Genomic DNA, 16,075 nt, shown 5'->3' on the forward strand with positions numbered 1-16,075 from the left:
GGATGAAAGGCTCTTGGTGCTGCAGCCAGGAGTCAGTGCTGTGCCTCTGAGGTGGGAGAGCCAACTTCAGGACACTGGTCCACAAGAGGCCTCCCAGCTGCACATAATATCAAACAGCAAAAATCTCCGAGAGATCTCCATCTCAACGCCAGCACCCAGCTTCACTCAACGACCAGCAAGCTACAGTGCTGGACATCCTATGCCAAACAACTAGCAAGACAGGAACACAACCCCACCCATTAGCAGAGAGGCTGCCCAAAATCATAATAAGTCTACAGACACCCCAAAACACACCACCAGACGTGGACCTGCCCACGAGAAAGACAAGATCCAGCCTCATCCACCAGAACACAGGCACTAGTACCCTCCACCAGGAAGCCTACACAACCCACTGAACCAACCTTGGCCACTGGGGACTGACACAAAAAACAACAGGAACTACGAACCTTCAGCCTGCAAAAAAGGAGACCCCAAACACAGTAAGATAAGCAAAATGAAAAGACAGAAAAACACACAGCAGATGAAGGAGCAAGATAAAAACCCACCAGACCTAACAAATGAAGAGGAAATAGGCAGTCTACCTGAAAAAGAATTCAGAATAATGATAGTAAGGTTGATCCGAAATCTTGGAGATAGAATGGACAATAGAATGGACAAAATGCAAGAATCAGTTAACAAGGACCTAGAAGAACTAAAGATGAAACAAGCAACGATGAACAACACGATAAATGAAATTAAAAGTACTCTAGATGGGATCAATAGCAGAATAACTGAGGCAGAAGAACGGATAAGTGACCTGGAAGATAAAATAGTGGAAATAACTAATGCAGAGCAGAATAAAGAAAAAAGAATGAAAAGAACTGAGGACAGTCTCAGAGACCTCTGGGACAACATTAAACGGACCAACATTCGAATTATAGGGGTTCCAGAAGAAGAAGAGAAAAAGAAAGGGACTGAGAAAATATTTGAAGAGATTATAGTTGAAAACTTCCCTAATATGGGAAAGGAAATAGTTAATCAAGTCCAGGAAGCACAGAGAGTCCCATACAGGATAAATCCAAGGAGAAATACGCCAAGACACATATTAATCAAACTGTCAAAAGTTAAATACAAAGAAAACATATTAAAAGCAGCAAGGGAAAAACAACAAATAACATACAAGGGAATCCCCATAAGGTTAACAGCTGATCTTTCAGCAGAAACTCTGCAAGCCAGAAGGGAGTGGCAGGACATATTGAAAGTGTTGAAGGAGAAAAACCTGCAACCAAGATTACTCTACCCAGCAAGGATCTCATTCAGATTTGATGGAGAAATTAAAACCTTTACAGACAAGCAAAAGCTGAGAGAGTTCAGCACCACCAAACCAGCTCTACAACAACTGCTAAAGGAACTTCTCTAGGCAAGAAACACAAAAGAAGGAAAAGACCTACAATAACGAACCCAAAACAATTGAGAAAATGGGAATAGGAACACACATATCGATAATTACCTTAAATGTAAATGGACTAAATGCTCCCACCAAAAGACACAGATTGGCTGAATGGATACAAAAACAAGACCCATATATTTGCTGTCTACAAGAGACCCACTTCAGACCTAGAGACACATACAGACTGAAAGTAAGGGGATGGAAAAAGGTATTTCATGCAAATGGAAACCAAAAGAAAGCTGGAGTAGCAATTCTCATATCAGACAAAATAGACTTTAAAACAAAGACTATTAGAAGAGACAAAGAAGGACACTACATAACGATCAAGGGATCGATCCAAGAGGAAGATATAACAATTGTAAATATTTATGCACCCAACATAGGTGCACCTCAATACATAAGGCAAATACTGACAAACATAAAAGGGGAAATCGACAGTAACACATTCATAGTAGGGGACTTTAACACCCCACTTTCACCAATGGACAGATCATCCAAAATGAAAATAAATAAGGAAACACAAGCTTTAAATGATACGTTAAACGAGATGGAGTTGATATTTACAGGACATTCCATCCAAAAACAACAGAATACACATTTTTCTCAAGTGCTCATGGAACATTCTCCAGGATAGATCATACCTTGGGTCACAAATCAAGCCTTGGTAAATTTAAGAAAATTGAAATTGTATCAAGTATCTTTTCCGACCACAACGCTATGAGACTAGATATCAATTACAGGAAAAGATCTGTAAAAAATACAAACACTTGGAGGCTAAACAATACACTACTTAATAACGAAGTGATCACTGAAGAAACCAAAGAGGAAATCAAAAAATACCTAGAAACAAATGACAATGGAGACACGACGACTCAAAATCTATGGGATGCAGCAAAAGCAGTTCTAAGAGGGAAGTTTATAGCAATACAATCTTACCTTAAGAAACAGGAAACATCTCGAATAAACAACCTAACCTTGCACCTAAAGCAATTAGAGAAAGAAGAACAAAAAACCCCCAAAGTTAGCAGGAGGAAAGAAATCATAAAAATCAGATCAGAAATAAATGAAAAAGAAATGAAGGAAACGATAGCAAAGATCAATAAAACTAAAAGTTGGTTCTTTGAAAGGATAAACAAAATTGATAAACCATTAGCCAGACTCATCAAGAAAAAAAGGGAGAAGACTCAAATCAATAGAATTAGAAATGAAAAAGGAGAAGTAACAACTGACACTGCAGAAATACAAAAGATCATGAGAGATTACTACAAGCAACTCTATGCCAATAAAATGGACAACCTGGAAGAAATGGACAAATTCTTAGAAAGGCACAACCTGCCAAGACTGAATCAGGAAGAAATAGAAAATATGAACAGACCAATCACAAGCACTGAAATTGAAACTGTGATTTAAAATCTTCCAACAAGCAAAAGCCCAGGACCAGATGGCTTCACAGGCGAATTCTATCAAACCTTTAGAGAAGAGCTATCACCTATCCTTCTCAGACTCTTCCAAAATATAGCAGAGGGAGGAACACTCCCCAACTCATTCTACGAGGCCACCATCACCCTGATACCAAAACCAGACAAGGATGTCACAAAGAAAGAAAACTACAGGCCAATATCACTGATGAACATAGATGCAAAGATCCTCAACAAAATACTAGCAAACAGAATCCAACAGCACATTAAACGGATCATACACCATGATCAAGTGGGGTTTATTCCAGGAATGCAAGGATTCTTCAACATACGCAAATCAATCAACGTGATACACCATATTAACAAATTGAAGGAGAAAAACCATATGATCATCTCAATAGATGCAGAGAAAGCTTTTGACAAAATTCAACACCAATTTATGATAAAAACCCTGCAGAAAGTAGGCATAGAGGGAACTTTCCTCAACATAATAAAGGCCATATATGACAAACCCACAGCCAACATCGTCCTCAATGGTGAAAAACTGAAAGCATTTCCACTAAGATCAGGAACAAGACAAGGTTGCCCACTCTCACCACTCTTATTCAACATAGTTTTGGAAGTTTTAGCCACAGCAATCAGAGAAGAAAAGGAAATAAAAGGAATCCAAATCGGAAAAGAAGAAGTAAAACTGTCACTGTTTGCAGATGACATGATACTATACATAGAGAATCCTAAAGATGCTACCAGAAAACTACTAGAGCTAATCAATGAATTTGGTAAAGTAGGAGGATACAAAATTAATGCACAGAAATCTCTGGCATTCCTATACACTAAGGATGAAAAATCTGAAAGTGAAATCAAGAAAACACTCCCATTTACCATTGCAACAAAAAGAATAAAATACCTAGGAATAAACCTACCTAAGGAGACAAAAGACCTGTATGCAGAAAATTATAAGACACTGATGAAAGAAATTAAAGATGATACAAATAGATGGAGAGATATGCCATGTTCTTGGATTGGAAGAATCAACATTGTGAAAATGACTCTACTACCCAAAGCAATCTACAGATTCAATGCAATCCCTATCAAACTACCACTGGCATTTTTCACAGAACTAGAACAAAAAATTTCACAATTTGTATGGAAACACAGAAGACCCCGAATAGCCAAAGCAATCTTGAGAACGAAAAATGGAACTGGAGGAATCAGGCTTCCTAACTTCAGACGATACTACAAAGCTACAGTAATCAAGACAGTATGGTACTGGCACAAAAACAGAAAGATAGATCAATGGAACAGGATAGAAAGCCCAGAGATAAACCCACGCACATATGGTCACCTTATCTTTGACAAAGGAGGCAGAAATGTACAGTGGAGAAAGGACAGCCTCTTCAATAAGTGGTGCTGGGAAAACTGGACAGCTACATGTAAAAGTATGAGATTAGATCACTCCCTAACACCATACACAGAAATATGCTCAAAATGGATTAAAGACCTAAATGTAAGGCCAGAAACTATCCAACTCTTAGAGGAAAACATAGGCAGAACACTCTATGACATAAATCACAGCAAGGTCCTTTTTGACCCACCTCCTAGGGAAATGGAAATAAAAACAAAAGTAAACAAATGGGACCTAATGAAACTTAAAAGCTTTTGCGCAGCAAAGGAAACCATAAAGAAGACCAAAAGACAACCCTCAGAATGGGAGAAAATATTTGCAAATGAAGCAACTGATAAAGGATTAATCTCCAAAATTTATAAGCAGCTCATGCAGCTTAATAACAAAAAAACAAACAACCCAATCCAAAAATGGGCAGAAGACCTAAATAGACATTTCTCCAAAGAAGATATACAGACTGCCAACAAACACATGAAAGAATGCTCAACATCCCTAATCATTAGAGAAATGCAAATCAAAACTACAATGAGATATCATCTCACACCAGTCAGAATGGCCATCATCAAAAAATCTACAAACAATAAATGCTGGAGAGGGTGTGGAGAAAAGGGAACACTCTTACACTGTTGGTGGGAATGTAAATTGATACAGCCACTGTGGAGAACAGTATGGAGATTCCTTAAAAAGCTACAAATAGAACTACCATATGACCCAGCAATCCCACTACTGGGCATATACCCTGAGAAGACCAAAATTCAAAAAGAGTCATGTACCAAAATGTTCGTTGCAGCTCTATTTACAATAGCCCAGAGATGGAAACAACCTAAGTGTCCATCATCGGATGAATGGATAAAGAAGATGTGGCACATATATACAATGGAATATTACTCAGCCATAAAAAGAGACGAAATTGAGCTATTTGTAATGAGGTGGATAGACCTAGAGTCTGTCATACAGAGTGAAGTAAGTCAGAAAGAGAGAGACAAATACCATATGCTAACACGTATATATGGAATTTAAGAAAAAAAAATGTCATGAAAAACCTAGGGGTGAAACAGGAATAAAGACACAGACTTAGAGAATGGACTTGAGGCTATGGGGAGGGGGAAGGGTAAACGGTGACAAAGCGATAAAGAGGCATGGACATATATACACTACCAAACGTAAGGTAGACAGCTAGTGGGAAGCAGCCGCATAGCACAGGGAGATCAGCTCGGTGCTTTGTGACCGCCTGGAGGGGTGGGATAGGGAGGGTGGGAGGGAAGGAGACGCAAGCGGGAAGAGATATGGGAATATATGTATATATATAACTGATTCATTTTGTTGTGAAGCTGAAACTAACATACCATTGTAAAGCAATTATACTCCAATAAAGATGTTAAAAAATAAATAAATAAATAAATATATGTATATATGGTCAATTAATTTACAACAAAGGAGTGAAGAGTATTCCATGGGGAAAGGATAGTCCCTTCAATAAATGGTGTCGGGAAAACTGGACAGCAACATACAAAAAAAATGAAACTGGACCATTATCTTACACCATACACAAAAATTAACTTAAAATGGATTAAAGACATGAACATAACACCTAAAGCCATAAAACTACTAGGGAAAAAAAAAACAAAAACAGACTGTAAGCTATTAGACATCAGTCTCAGCAATGATTTTTTTTTTTTTGGATTTTACACCAAAAGCAAAAACAAATGTGTGGGACTACATCAAACTAAAAATCTCCTGTATAGCAAAAGAAACCATCAATAAAATGAAAAGTCAACCTATGGAATGGGAAAAAATATTTCTAAATCATGTATCTGATAAGAGGTTAATATTCAAAATATATTTAAAAATTCATATAACTCAACAGCAAAAAAAAAAAAAAAAAGGGAAAAGGATCTGAATAGACATGTTTCCAGACAAGACACCAATGGCCAACAAGGTACATGAAAAGGTGCTTAACAACACGAATCATGGAAATCTAATCAAAACCACAATGAGATATCACCTCACACATGTTAGAAATGCTATTATCAAAAAGACAAGAAATAACAAGGGTTGACAAGAATGTGGAAAAAACGGAACCCTGGTGCCCTGCTAGCAGGAATGTAAACTGGTACAGCTACTGTGGAAAACAGTATGGGGGTTTCTCAAAAATTAAAAACAGAACTACCATATGACCCAGCAATTCCACTTCTGGGTATTTTTCTGAAGAAAACAAAATATTAATTAGAAAAGATATCTGCACTCCCATGTTCATTGCAGCATTATTTACAATAGCCAAAATATGGTAGCAACCTAAGTGCCCATCAATTGATAAATGGATAAAGAAGATGAATATGTAAACTGTATTTATACAATAGAATATTAGTCAGCCATGAAACAGAATGAAATCCTGCCATTTGAAACAACATTGATTGATCTAGATGGTATTATGCTAAGTGAAATAAGCTAGACAAAGACAAATACTGTATGATTTCATTTATATATGGAATCTAAAAAACAAAACAAATGAAGAAACGTAACAAAACAGAAACAGACATAGATACAGAGAACAAACTGGTGGTTGCAGTTGGGGAAGGGGAAGGAGGAGGAGATAAATAAAATAGGTGAGAGAGATTAAGAGGCACAAACTTTCAGTTACAAAATAAATGAGTCATGGGGATGAAAGGTACAGTATGGGGAATACAGTCAATAATATTGTAATAACATTGTATGGTGACAGATGGTAACTAGACTTATTGTGGTGATTTTGTAATGTCGAATCTTTATGTTGTGCACCTGGAACTAACAGTGTTGTAGGTCAATTATACTTTAATGATAAAGAAAGAAAGAAAAAGAAAGGAAGAAAGGGAAATATTCAAATTTTTAAAAGCAACAAAGAAACAAATAAACAAAACCTGAAGAGTCTTAAAAAGACTACCTAATAACCTAGATAATCATATATAAGGTATTCAAGTGATTTGCTATTAGTACAAATACTGCAAGTTTTCTTCTACACGGTGGTTTCTTCATGTTAATTATTGGCTAAGAACTAAGTATATTAAAAGTAAAAGTGGATCCATAATGTACAACATGATGATAATAAGTTACACTGTTGTATAGTATATTTGAAATTTAAGAGAGTAGATCTTAAAACTTTTTTCCTTTTTTTTGGTATGTAAATGAGATGACAATGTTACCAAATTTACTGTGGAAATCATAACATATGTAAGTCAACTCATTACACTATACACAAACTTACATAATGCTGTATGTCAACTATATCTCAAAAGAAGTGCAAAAAAAAATTTCACCCAATAATTACAGAATACAGAATTTTTTCAAGTGAATCTGGAATATTCACCAAAATAGACCATATGCTGGCCAATAAACTGAGTCTCAAAATATTTAAAAAATTGAAATCAGGTACATTCATGAATTCATTTGTTTAATGAAACCAACCTAATGTCCACCACTAATAACACAGAGGTATCTGGAAAATGACTAAATATTTGGAAATAAACACACACAAGAGATATTATATTTTGAACTGAATAAAATAAAAGCATAACATATAAAATTAATGGGATTCAGCTAAAGCATTGACTAAAGGGACGTTTGTACCTTTAAATACTTACATTTGAAAAGAAGAAAGATTTAAAGTCAATAATCTAAGCTTTCACTTTAAGAAAAATTTAAAAAGAAGAGAAAATTAAACCCAAAGTAACTGGGAAGGAGTATATGGATCCTGAGGGAAATGTTATACAGTAGTCCTCCCTTATCCTAGTTTTTGCATTCCATGGTTTCAGTTACCTGCTGTCAACTGAGGCTCGAAAATAATAAATGGAAACTTCCAGAAATAAACAATTCATAAGTTATAAACTGTGTGCCGTTCTGAGTAGTGTGAAGTCTCACACTGTCCCTTGCTGTCCAGCTCCGCCCTGCCTAGGATGTGAATAATAATCCCTTTGTCCATGTATCCCACCCGTTAGTCACTTAGTGGCCAACTAGGTTATCAAATCAACTGTTGCAGTACCGCAGTGCATGTGTTCAAGTAATCCTTATTTTACTTAATAATGGTCCCAAAGTGCAAGAGTAGTGATGCTAGCAATTCAAATATAAAAGAAGCCGTAACATGCTCCCTTTAAGCGAAAAGGTGAAAGTACTAAACTTAATAAGAAAAAAAGTTGTATGCTGAGGTTGCTAAGATCTACAGTAAGACTCTTCAATCCAGGAAATTGTAAAGAAAAAAGAAATTTGTGCTAGTTTTGTTATCACACGTCAAACTGCAAAAGTTATAGCCACAATGTGTGAAGATAGAAAAGGTATTAAATTTGTACAATAAGATATTTTGAGGGAGAGAGAGGCCACATTCACATAACTTTTATTATAGTATACTGTTATAATTGTTCTATTTTATTATTATTGTTGTTAATCTCTTACTGTGCCTAAGTTACAAATTAAACTTCATCACAGGCATGTATGTATAGGAAAAAACATAGTAGTACATAGGGTTTCATACTATCTGCAGCTTCAGGCATCCACCGGGGGTCCTGGAATGTGTCCTGGGAGGATAGGCAGGGACTACTGTATGTCTTGATTGTGGTGATGGTAACAAGGGTATAACCATATGAAAAAAACAAACATCTGGACTTCCCTGGTGGTGCAGTGGTTAAGAATCCGCCTGGCAATGCAGGGGACACGGGTTCGAACCCTGGTCCGGGAAGATCCCACATGCCACGGAGCAACTAAGCCCGTGCGCCACAACTACTGAGCCTGCACTCTAGAGCCCGCGAGCCACAACTACTGAGCCTGCATGCCACAACTACTGAAGCCCATGAGCCTAGAGCCCATGCTCTGCAACAAGATAAGCCACCACAATGAGAAGACCATGCACCACAACGAAGAGTAGTCCCCACTCACCGCAGCTAGAGAAAGCCCGTGTGCAGTAACAAAGACCCAAGGCAGCCAAAAATAAATAAATAAATTTATTTTAAAAAAAAATCTGACAAAAAGCATTGAACTTTTATTTTAAATGGATGCATCCTACTGTAAGTAAATTTTACTTCAAAAATATATTTTTAAAGAATGATGCAAAGTTCAAGAATTTTGAAATAATTTTTACTGTCTTAACACATAAGTAGTAATAATAGATTATCAAGTATGTTTGATAATAGTAACCAGTTGATAATCTGTTTCTTTAAAAAACTATCATAAAGAACTCTGATTACAATTTATAATAAGAATTGAATATAATATACTTACCTACTTGATTACCTCCTAGTTTTACAGGTTCTGTTTCTAAACTATTTAATTTGCCACTTTCTTGGTTGTCATTAGAAGCAATAAGATTGTGAGATAATTGATTAGCAGTCAGGTTTGCCTGAAGCTTTTGAATTTCTGCCTCTTTCATTGCAAGCTTAATCCTGGCACAAAAGAAAATAAACCAAAAATTATTAGAAAGATCCTATAAAAATACCACAAACCATTTTCCCCTTTCAAATTAAAATAATTTTAATTAAAAAAAATTTTAAACTCTGATATTAGTCAACTATTGGCCAAGATACAGAAAGTCTTATATACAACTGATTACACTGTAAACTGGTTCAGCTACTTTAGAAACTTGATAGTATACAACCTATGACCCAGCAATTTTACTTTTAGAAATATCTGCTAGAGAAATTCTCGCATATTGTACAGGAAACATGTGTAAGTATGGACTTTGCAGCATTATTTGTAATAGCGGAAAACTAGAAATAAGGCAACTATTGATAAAGGAACAGATAAATTGTGATGTAGTTGTAGGAGAGACTCTTATACAGCTATTAAAACTAAACTAACCACACTAGTCCATCCATTGATCAACTATTCTACCTACCTACCTCAACACGATGAATTTTAAAAATGATGCTGAGTGAAAAAGCAAAATTACAAAACATATAAAAATAGTATATTTATATGTGTGAGTATAAACAAACACAAATGAATTGAAGGATAGATATCCATCTCATGATGGTAGATACTTAGGAGGAGAATGGGACTAGTGTTAAGGATCAAAGGGCATTATCTATCCTGTAATGTTTTATTTTTTATTTAAAGAAACAGATTTAAAAAAATATCAAAAAATGTTAAGAATCAGCTCTTAGTTGTGGAAATATGGATATTTGTTATAATACTCTCTAGACTTTTCTGTATATTTCTCAACTTCTCAACTAAAGATCTTAATTACCAATTTTCAAAACACATTGTATGTGCTAAAACTTCAGCATCTGAAAACCGTACCTCAATTCCGAAATCACCATTTTATTTGTCTCACAGCAGCCAATGTAACTGTCTTCCTTGTTTGACAAAATACTCATCTGGTGCTTAGACAGAGATGATTTAAAACCAAACATTTCTCTTTTTAACTGCAAGTTTAAAAACAAACATATATAAACTTACAATATCTATGATACAATTTATTTATTTATTTATTTATTTATGGCTGCATTGGGTCTTCATTGCTGCACGTGGGCTTTCTCTAGTTGTATTGAGCAGGGGCTACTCTTTGTTGAGGTGAGGGGGCTTCTCATTTGTGGTGGCTTCCCTTGTTGCGGAGCATGGGCTCTAGGCATATGGGCTTCAGTAGTTGTGGTGTGCGGGCTCAGCAGTTGTGGCTCGCAGGCTCTAGAGCCCAGGCTCAGTAGTTGTGGCGCACAGGCTTAGTTGCTCCATGGCATGTGGGATCTTCCCGGGCCAGGGATCAAACCTGTGTCCCCTGCACTGGCAGGCAGATTCTTAACCTCTGTGCCACCAGGGAAGTCCGATACAATTATTTTTTATGTAAGTTTGAAAAACTGTGTGAATTTAATAGAAACAATCTAACAGCCATCAACAGAATGTATAAATTCATTATGAAATATTAACATAATGGGAAAACTACAATAGTTAAAATAAATCTGCATTATATAAATCATTATGGAGACATCACATGACACTGAGTGAAAAACAACAGAGGCACATATTGTACTTTCAAAAATGCACTGAACTATATATATATTTTTTTCCGGATACATCTGTATGTGGCAATATTTAAAATATGGGCAAGAAGGATACATATGAATTTCAAAATAGTGGCTACCTCTGAGGAGAGAGGGAGAGAATGGGGATCTAATGAAGTACATACTGAGGCTTTATTTCCCTATAAATTTTTATTCTAAAAATGTCTGAAGTAGATATCACAATATGTTTCCCAGATTTAGCAAATGTGCTATATTGGTCTCTTTATGTATTCTGTATGTTCTGAATAATAATTTTAAAAATTAGTTGTGAAAAGGGGCAAGGTAAGCACTTAATGACTACTACCTTCAAACTATAACAAAATCACACTTTTTAGAAATAGACAAATTCACATTTCTAAACCATGTTATATGGGATCAAGCATATATTATCACACCACTTTCAGAATCACATATCAAGTAATTCTTGATACTGAGTCAAAGGAAGTATCAATTTAAAATGAATGCTACCTGCATTTGATTACTATCAAATTTCAAAAGCAAACAGTACATTAGAAATCTAAGCAAACAGGGACTTCCCTGGTGGTCCAGTGGTTAAGACTCCACATTTCCACTGTAGCGGGCACGGGTTTGATCCCTGGCCTGGGAACAAAGATCCCACGTGCCATGTGGCCAAAAAAAAAAAAAAAAAATTAAAAAAAACAATCTAAGCAAATAATCAGCATCCCAGGAAAGTAGATATTGCAGGGGGATGGGAACCAAGAATGGTATGTTCTGCTTTTAACTCTGCCACTAGCTAGCTGGACAAATTATTTACTTCCTTGGGTACACTTCTTCACCAATTCAATAAAATGATAATACTGAATTAGATGATTACTAAGGTCCCTTTCAGTTTCATAATTCCATGACAGTTTAAAATTGGTAAAAGTCTACCAGCCATCCATATGTGAAACCAATCATGACACATTTATCTTATCTTTATCTTATCTCCTGATTTCACCTTTACTTTGCACCTATGAATAACAAATTTCTGACACAAGTATACTTACTTTCTTCCTAATCTCACTTATAAATATGGTCATATATATAACTCATAGAGAAAAGGTGGCCAGATGCTACCATAAAAACAATTTAATATTCTGTACCATTCTAAGAGTATATGAAAAATTGCTCAACATGGTCAACAGGGAAATGGAAATTAAAACCACAATGTGATACCAGGTAATACTCATTAAGATGGCTACAATCAAAAAGACAGACAATAACAATTGTTGGCTAAGATGTAGAGAAACAGAAATCCTCACATTTTGCTGGTGAGAATGTAAAATGGTACAGCCACTTTGCAAAAGTTTGGCATAAATTTACCACATGACTCAGCAATTCTACTTCTAGGTATCTACTCAAGAGAAATGTGTGGACAGAGACTTGTAAGCAAATATTCATAACAGCATCATTCATAATAGTTCAAAAGTGGAAACAACCGAAATATACATCTACTGGTGAATGAATAAATAAAATGTGGCATATCCATACAAAGGAATAATATTAAACAATAGAAAGAAATGAAATACTGATATATATCACAATGAAAGATCCTCAAAAACATTAAGAAAACGTAAGACCACATATTGTACAATTCATTTATATGAAATGTCCAGAAAAGACAAATCTCCATAGGCAGAAAGTAGATTAGTGATTCCCTAGGAGTGGGGATGGGTACAGGGACTGATTATAAATGGGCACAAGGGACCTTTGGGGGATAGAAGTGTTTGAAAACTGGATTGTGGTGATTGTTCCAGAATCTGTAAATTTACTAAAAATCATTGAACAGTACACTTAAAATGGGTGAACGCTGTGGTATATAAATGTTCCTTTAAAACTGTTGTTTTAAAAAATTCTGTGCCATTCTTATACATGGCATCTGAGAGATTGAGAAAGGATGGAATAGTAGAAAGGTAAGTTCAGAAAAAAGGATTAGATAGAAAAGAAGTGATGACTGAAAGCAGACGTGAGGAAAAAAATAGAAGGTAATAAAGCAACTACGAAATTATGATCTCTTATAAAGTACTTGGGTAAAATTTTCCTTGTCACACATACTTACTGGCAACTGGGACATAATTTTTTCCAAACTTCTCAGTTCCACCCTTGAACTTTCTATTTCTTGCTGACACAAATCCAGTCTCTCATTCTGTGTTGCAATACGAACTTTTAATTCTCGGTTTTCATTCATCAGAGAAAATTTTTCTCTAAGTATTTCGTCTTTATCCTCTAACTCACTCTCTAGCTTAAGAATACTTTGTCTAGATTCAGTTAGTTGTGCCATGACTTCTGAATTTTTCACTGCCATGATCCTTAATTTTTCTTTTCCATTATTATTTTCTTCTTTTAACTGCCTATGAAGAAAAAAGCATAAAAATGAAAATAAAACATACATTTACTTTCAATAATCATATTTAGTTAATCTCGCTTTTTAAATATTTTAAAGCTTAATTCTGAAATAATAATACTTGCTCACATTTACTGAGTGCCTACCTTCTGCATGCTAGGCACTCACAACTTTAAGTGGCTAGCACTATTGTTACTCCCTGCTTACGGATGGAGGAAAACAAGGCAACGAAAGGTTATGAAACTTGCCCAGTGTCTCACAGTAAGTAGTTGAGCAGAATAATCCCATTACCTTGGAGGTATTTCTGCTCCCTTTTAAAAAGTGTATGACAGGAGAGTTAGCTCCAAAATCCTGACACAATGTTTTGCAGCATCAAGAAAGTTTTAGATAGTATAAGGAAAAAAATCACAAACTATTTATTAGCCACAACTCTAAAAGATAAAATCTAATTAACCATTAACAGATTACTATGCAGCGTTTTTAAACCTATATGTGTATACCTATAAAAACATGTCAAACATTAGAACAATCTACTGTTTAAAACTGTTATTGTATTTCATCAGTTCCCTTTATCACATTTTTAACATCTCTGAAATGAGGTTACACTAGGTGATGCTTCATGATTTGAAGAATACATATTTTACTAGCTAATGTGGTCACACTACAAGGACACTACATCTGTGTTAATTTTTTCTAAATATATTCAAAGCAAATATGTTGATCACATTACTCTATATTTACAAGTATACTAACATCAACACATGTTTTATTCATTTAAAATCCTAAATTTACAAGTAGAAAACAATTTCAGTCATGGACACCTATCTTTCTACATTATTTAAGCCCATAATTACAGAATTCAAAATATTCTATTTTTAAATGTTTCAGTTTTTTCTCTATTTCCACACAAAAATCCTTTTTTTACAATAGGATACTGTACCTTAATTTCTCCTTCAGAATTTCAAGTTCACTTTTATATAGACCACACTCTTCCTGTAGCCTTTTATTTTCTTTTTCACAGTTAATCAGATTTTTCTCTAATATTGCTTCTTCAGCTTGAACCTAAAACAATAATTTGTTTTCAGTGGATGCACTAATGTGGTCGTAAGTTTTAGGTATTTCAAATTAAAATGTAGTGATTTCGGAAATAAGCAGGAGAGTGGAGTAAGTACTCCACAAGTTTAAGTCCCCAGCCTTGTAGTGAAAGGAGCAAAATGAACTTCCAGCAACAAAGAACAGGGAGGGGGGAATGCTACCACCTGTCCAGAAATGGTTAAGAGCCTACAAGAAAGGAACAACAGCATGATTACCTGAAAGCAGAATTGTTCTGCTCTATGTAGACAAGGCAAGCAACTCATGTAGAGATGCTGCATCAAGTTACTAAAGGCTAACTTTAGTGTAAATGTTCCAGAGAAGTAATTTTTGAAATTTTAGCCACAGAATACTCCCAAGGAAATCACAGCCCCAAATTTAAAACAGATAAAAGTCAAGCATCCAGGTTTGAGCAGAGGAAATGGAGGACTGGACAGATCTGCCCCACTTCCTTTGTTATATCTATCTAACTATAGGGCTCTGCTGAGCAGTTTGAAATTTATAATCCTAAGTTAGGAGTATGAAAAAAATCATCTCTTACATTTTCCTCTCTTTCCTCTATAAAGTCCTCCCTCTCTAGGAGGATATTCTCCCTACTAAGTATTCTACCTCCCAGTCCAGATTACCTTATTAAAAATCCCTTCTACAATATTTCTTTCCCACGGGGACCTCTACCAAGGCTTTCAAAACAGTGATCTTATTAATTCACACTTAAGACGTCAGTATCTAATGGGATCTTAAATTTTTCTTATTTTTAATATTTCTTCTATCCTTCTACCTTTCTTCGAACAGAATTTGTAAATATTAAGGATATAAAGAATTTATATTAATTAAGGATATAAAGAATTTATCTTAAGGTCCAACATGTGGCCTCCCTCCAAACAGGTTTATTATCATGTGGTATTACTTGAAGATATTCAATGAATGTAATTAAGCCACTATATTACTATGTAGAACCTATTCAAGGAACCTTCCCTCTGAAAGGCAGAAGTGAGTCTCTCTCAGGGTGTTATGTCTAAGGAGACCAATTAAAGGCTACATAATCTACTCTGCCTTCATTTTCACTGAGGTGATAGGAACAAATTTCCTGCTTTTACTTCTATAGCTCTAAACTGCTCACTCACCCCATCTTTCTCTACATTTTGTCCCTTGTCTCCACTCTTTTCCTTCTCTGGATAAGAAAGTTTCTGCTCATTATAAGAAGATGGTAAATATTATACTTAACTAATAATTATAAATTCTTTATTTCAATGATTTTATTATGAATGAGACCATAAAAATTACTCCCCACTTTAACCATATATAAAGATATTCTATTTATGTCTATATTTTCAGAATGTGGATGGTAATACAAAACACTGAATTTGC

General features: G+C 35.2%; 1 protein-coding gene across 1 annotated transcript in view; it reads right to left on the minus strand.

Moving 5' to 3' along the window:
- CCDC18 (coiled-coil domain containing 18) overlaps positions 1-16,075 on the minus strand; it is a 140,912-nt gene that overhangs the window by 102,202 nt on the left and 22,635 nt on the right. Inside the window, exons 9-12 of the mRNA XM_060139563.1 lie at positions 14,556-14,677; positions 13,331-13,622; positions 10,514-10,638; positions 9,497-9,657 (exon numbers count right to left, since the gene is read on the minus strand). Coding sequence (XP_059995546.1) covers positions 9,497-9,657; positions 10,514-10,638; positions 13,331-13,622; positions 14,556-14,677 — 700 coding nt within the window. The remainder of the gene's footprint in view (positions 1-9,496; positions 9,658-10,513; positions 10,639-13,330; positions 13,623-14,555; positions 14,678-16,075) is intronic.

The sequence above is a fragment of the Lagenorhynchus albirostris genome, chromosome 2 (genome assembly GCF_949774975.1).
Source record: "Lagenorhynchus albirostris chromosome 2, mLagAlb1.1, whole genome shotgun sequence".
NCBI lineage: Eukaryota > Metazoa > Chordata > Mammalia > Artiodactyla > Delphinidae > Lagenorhynchus > Lagenorhynchus albirostris.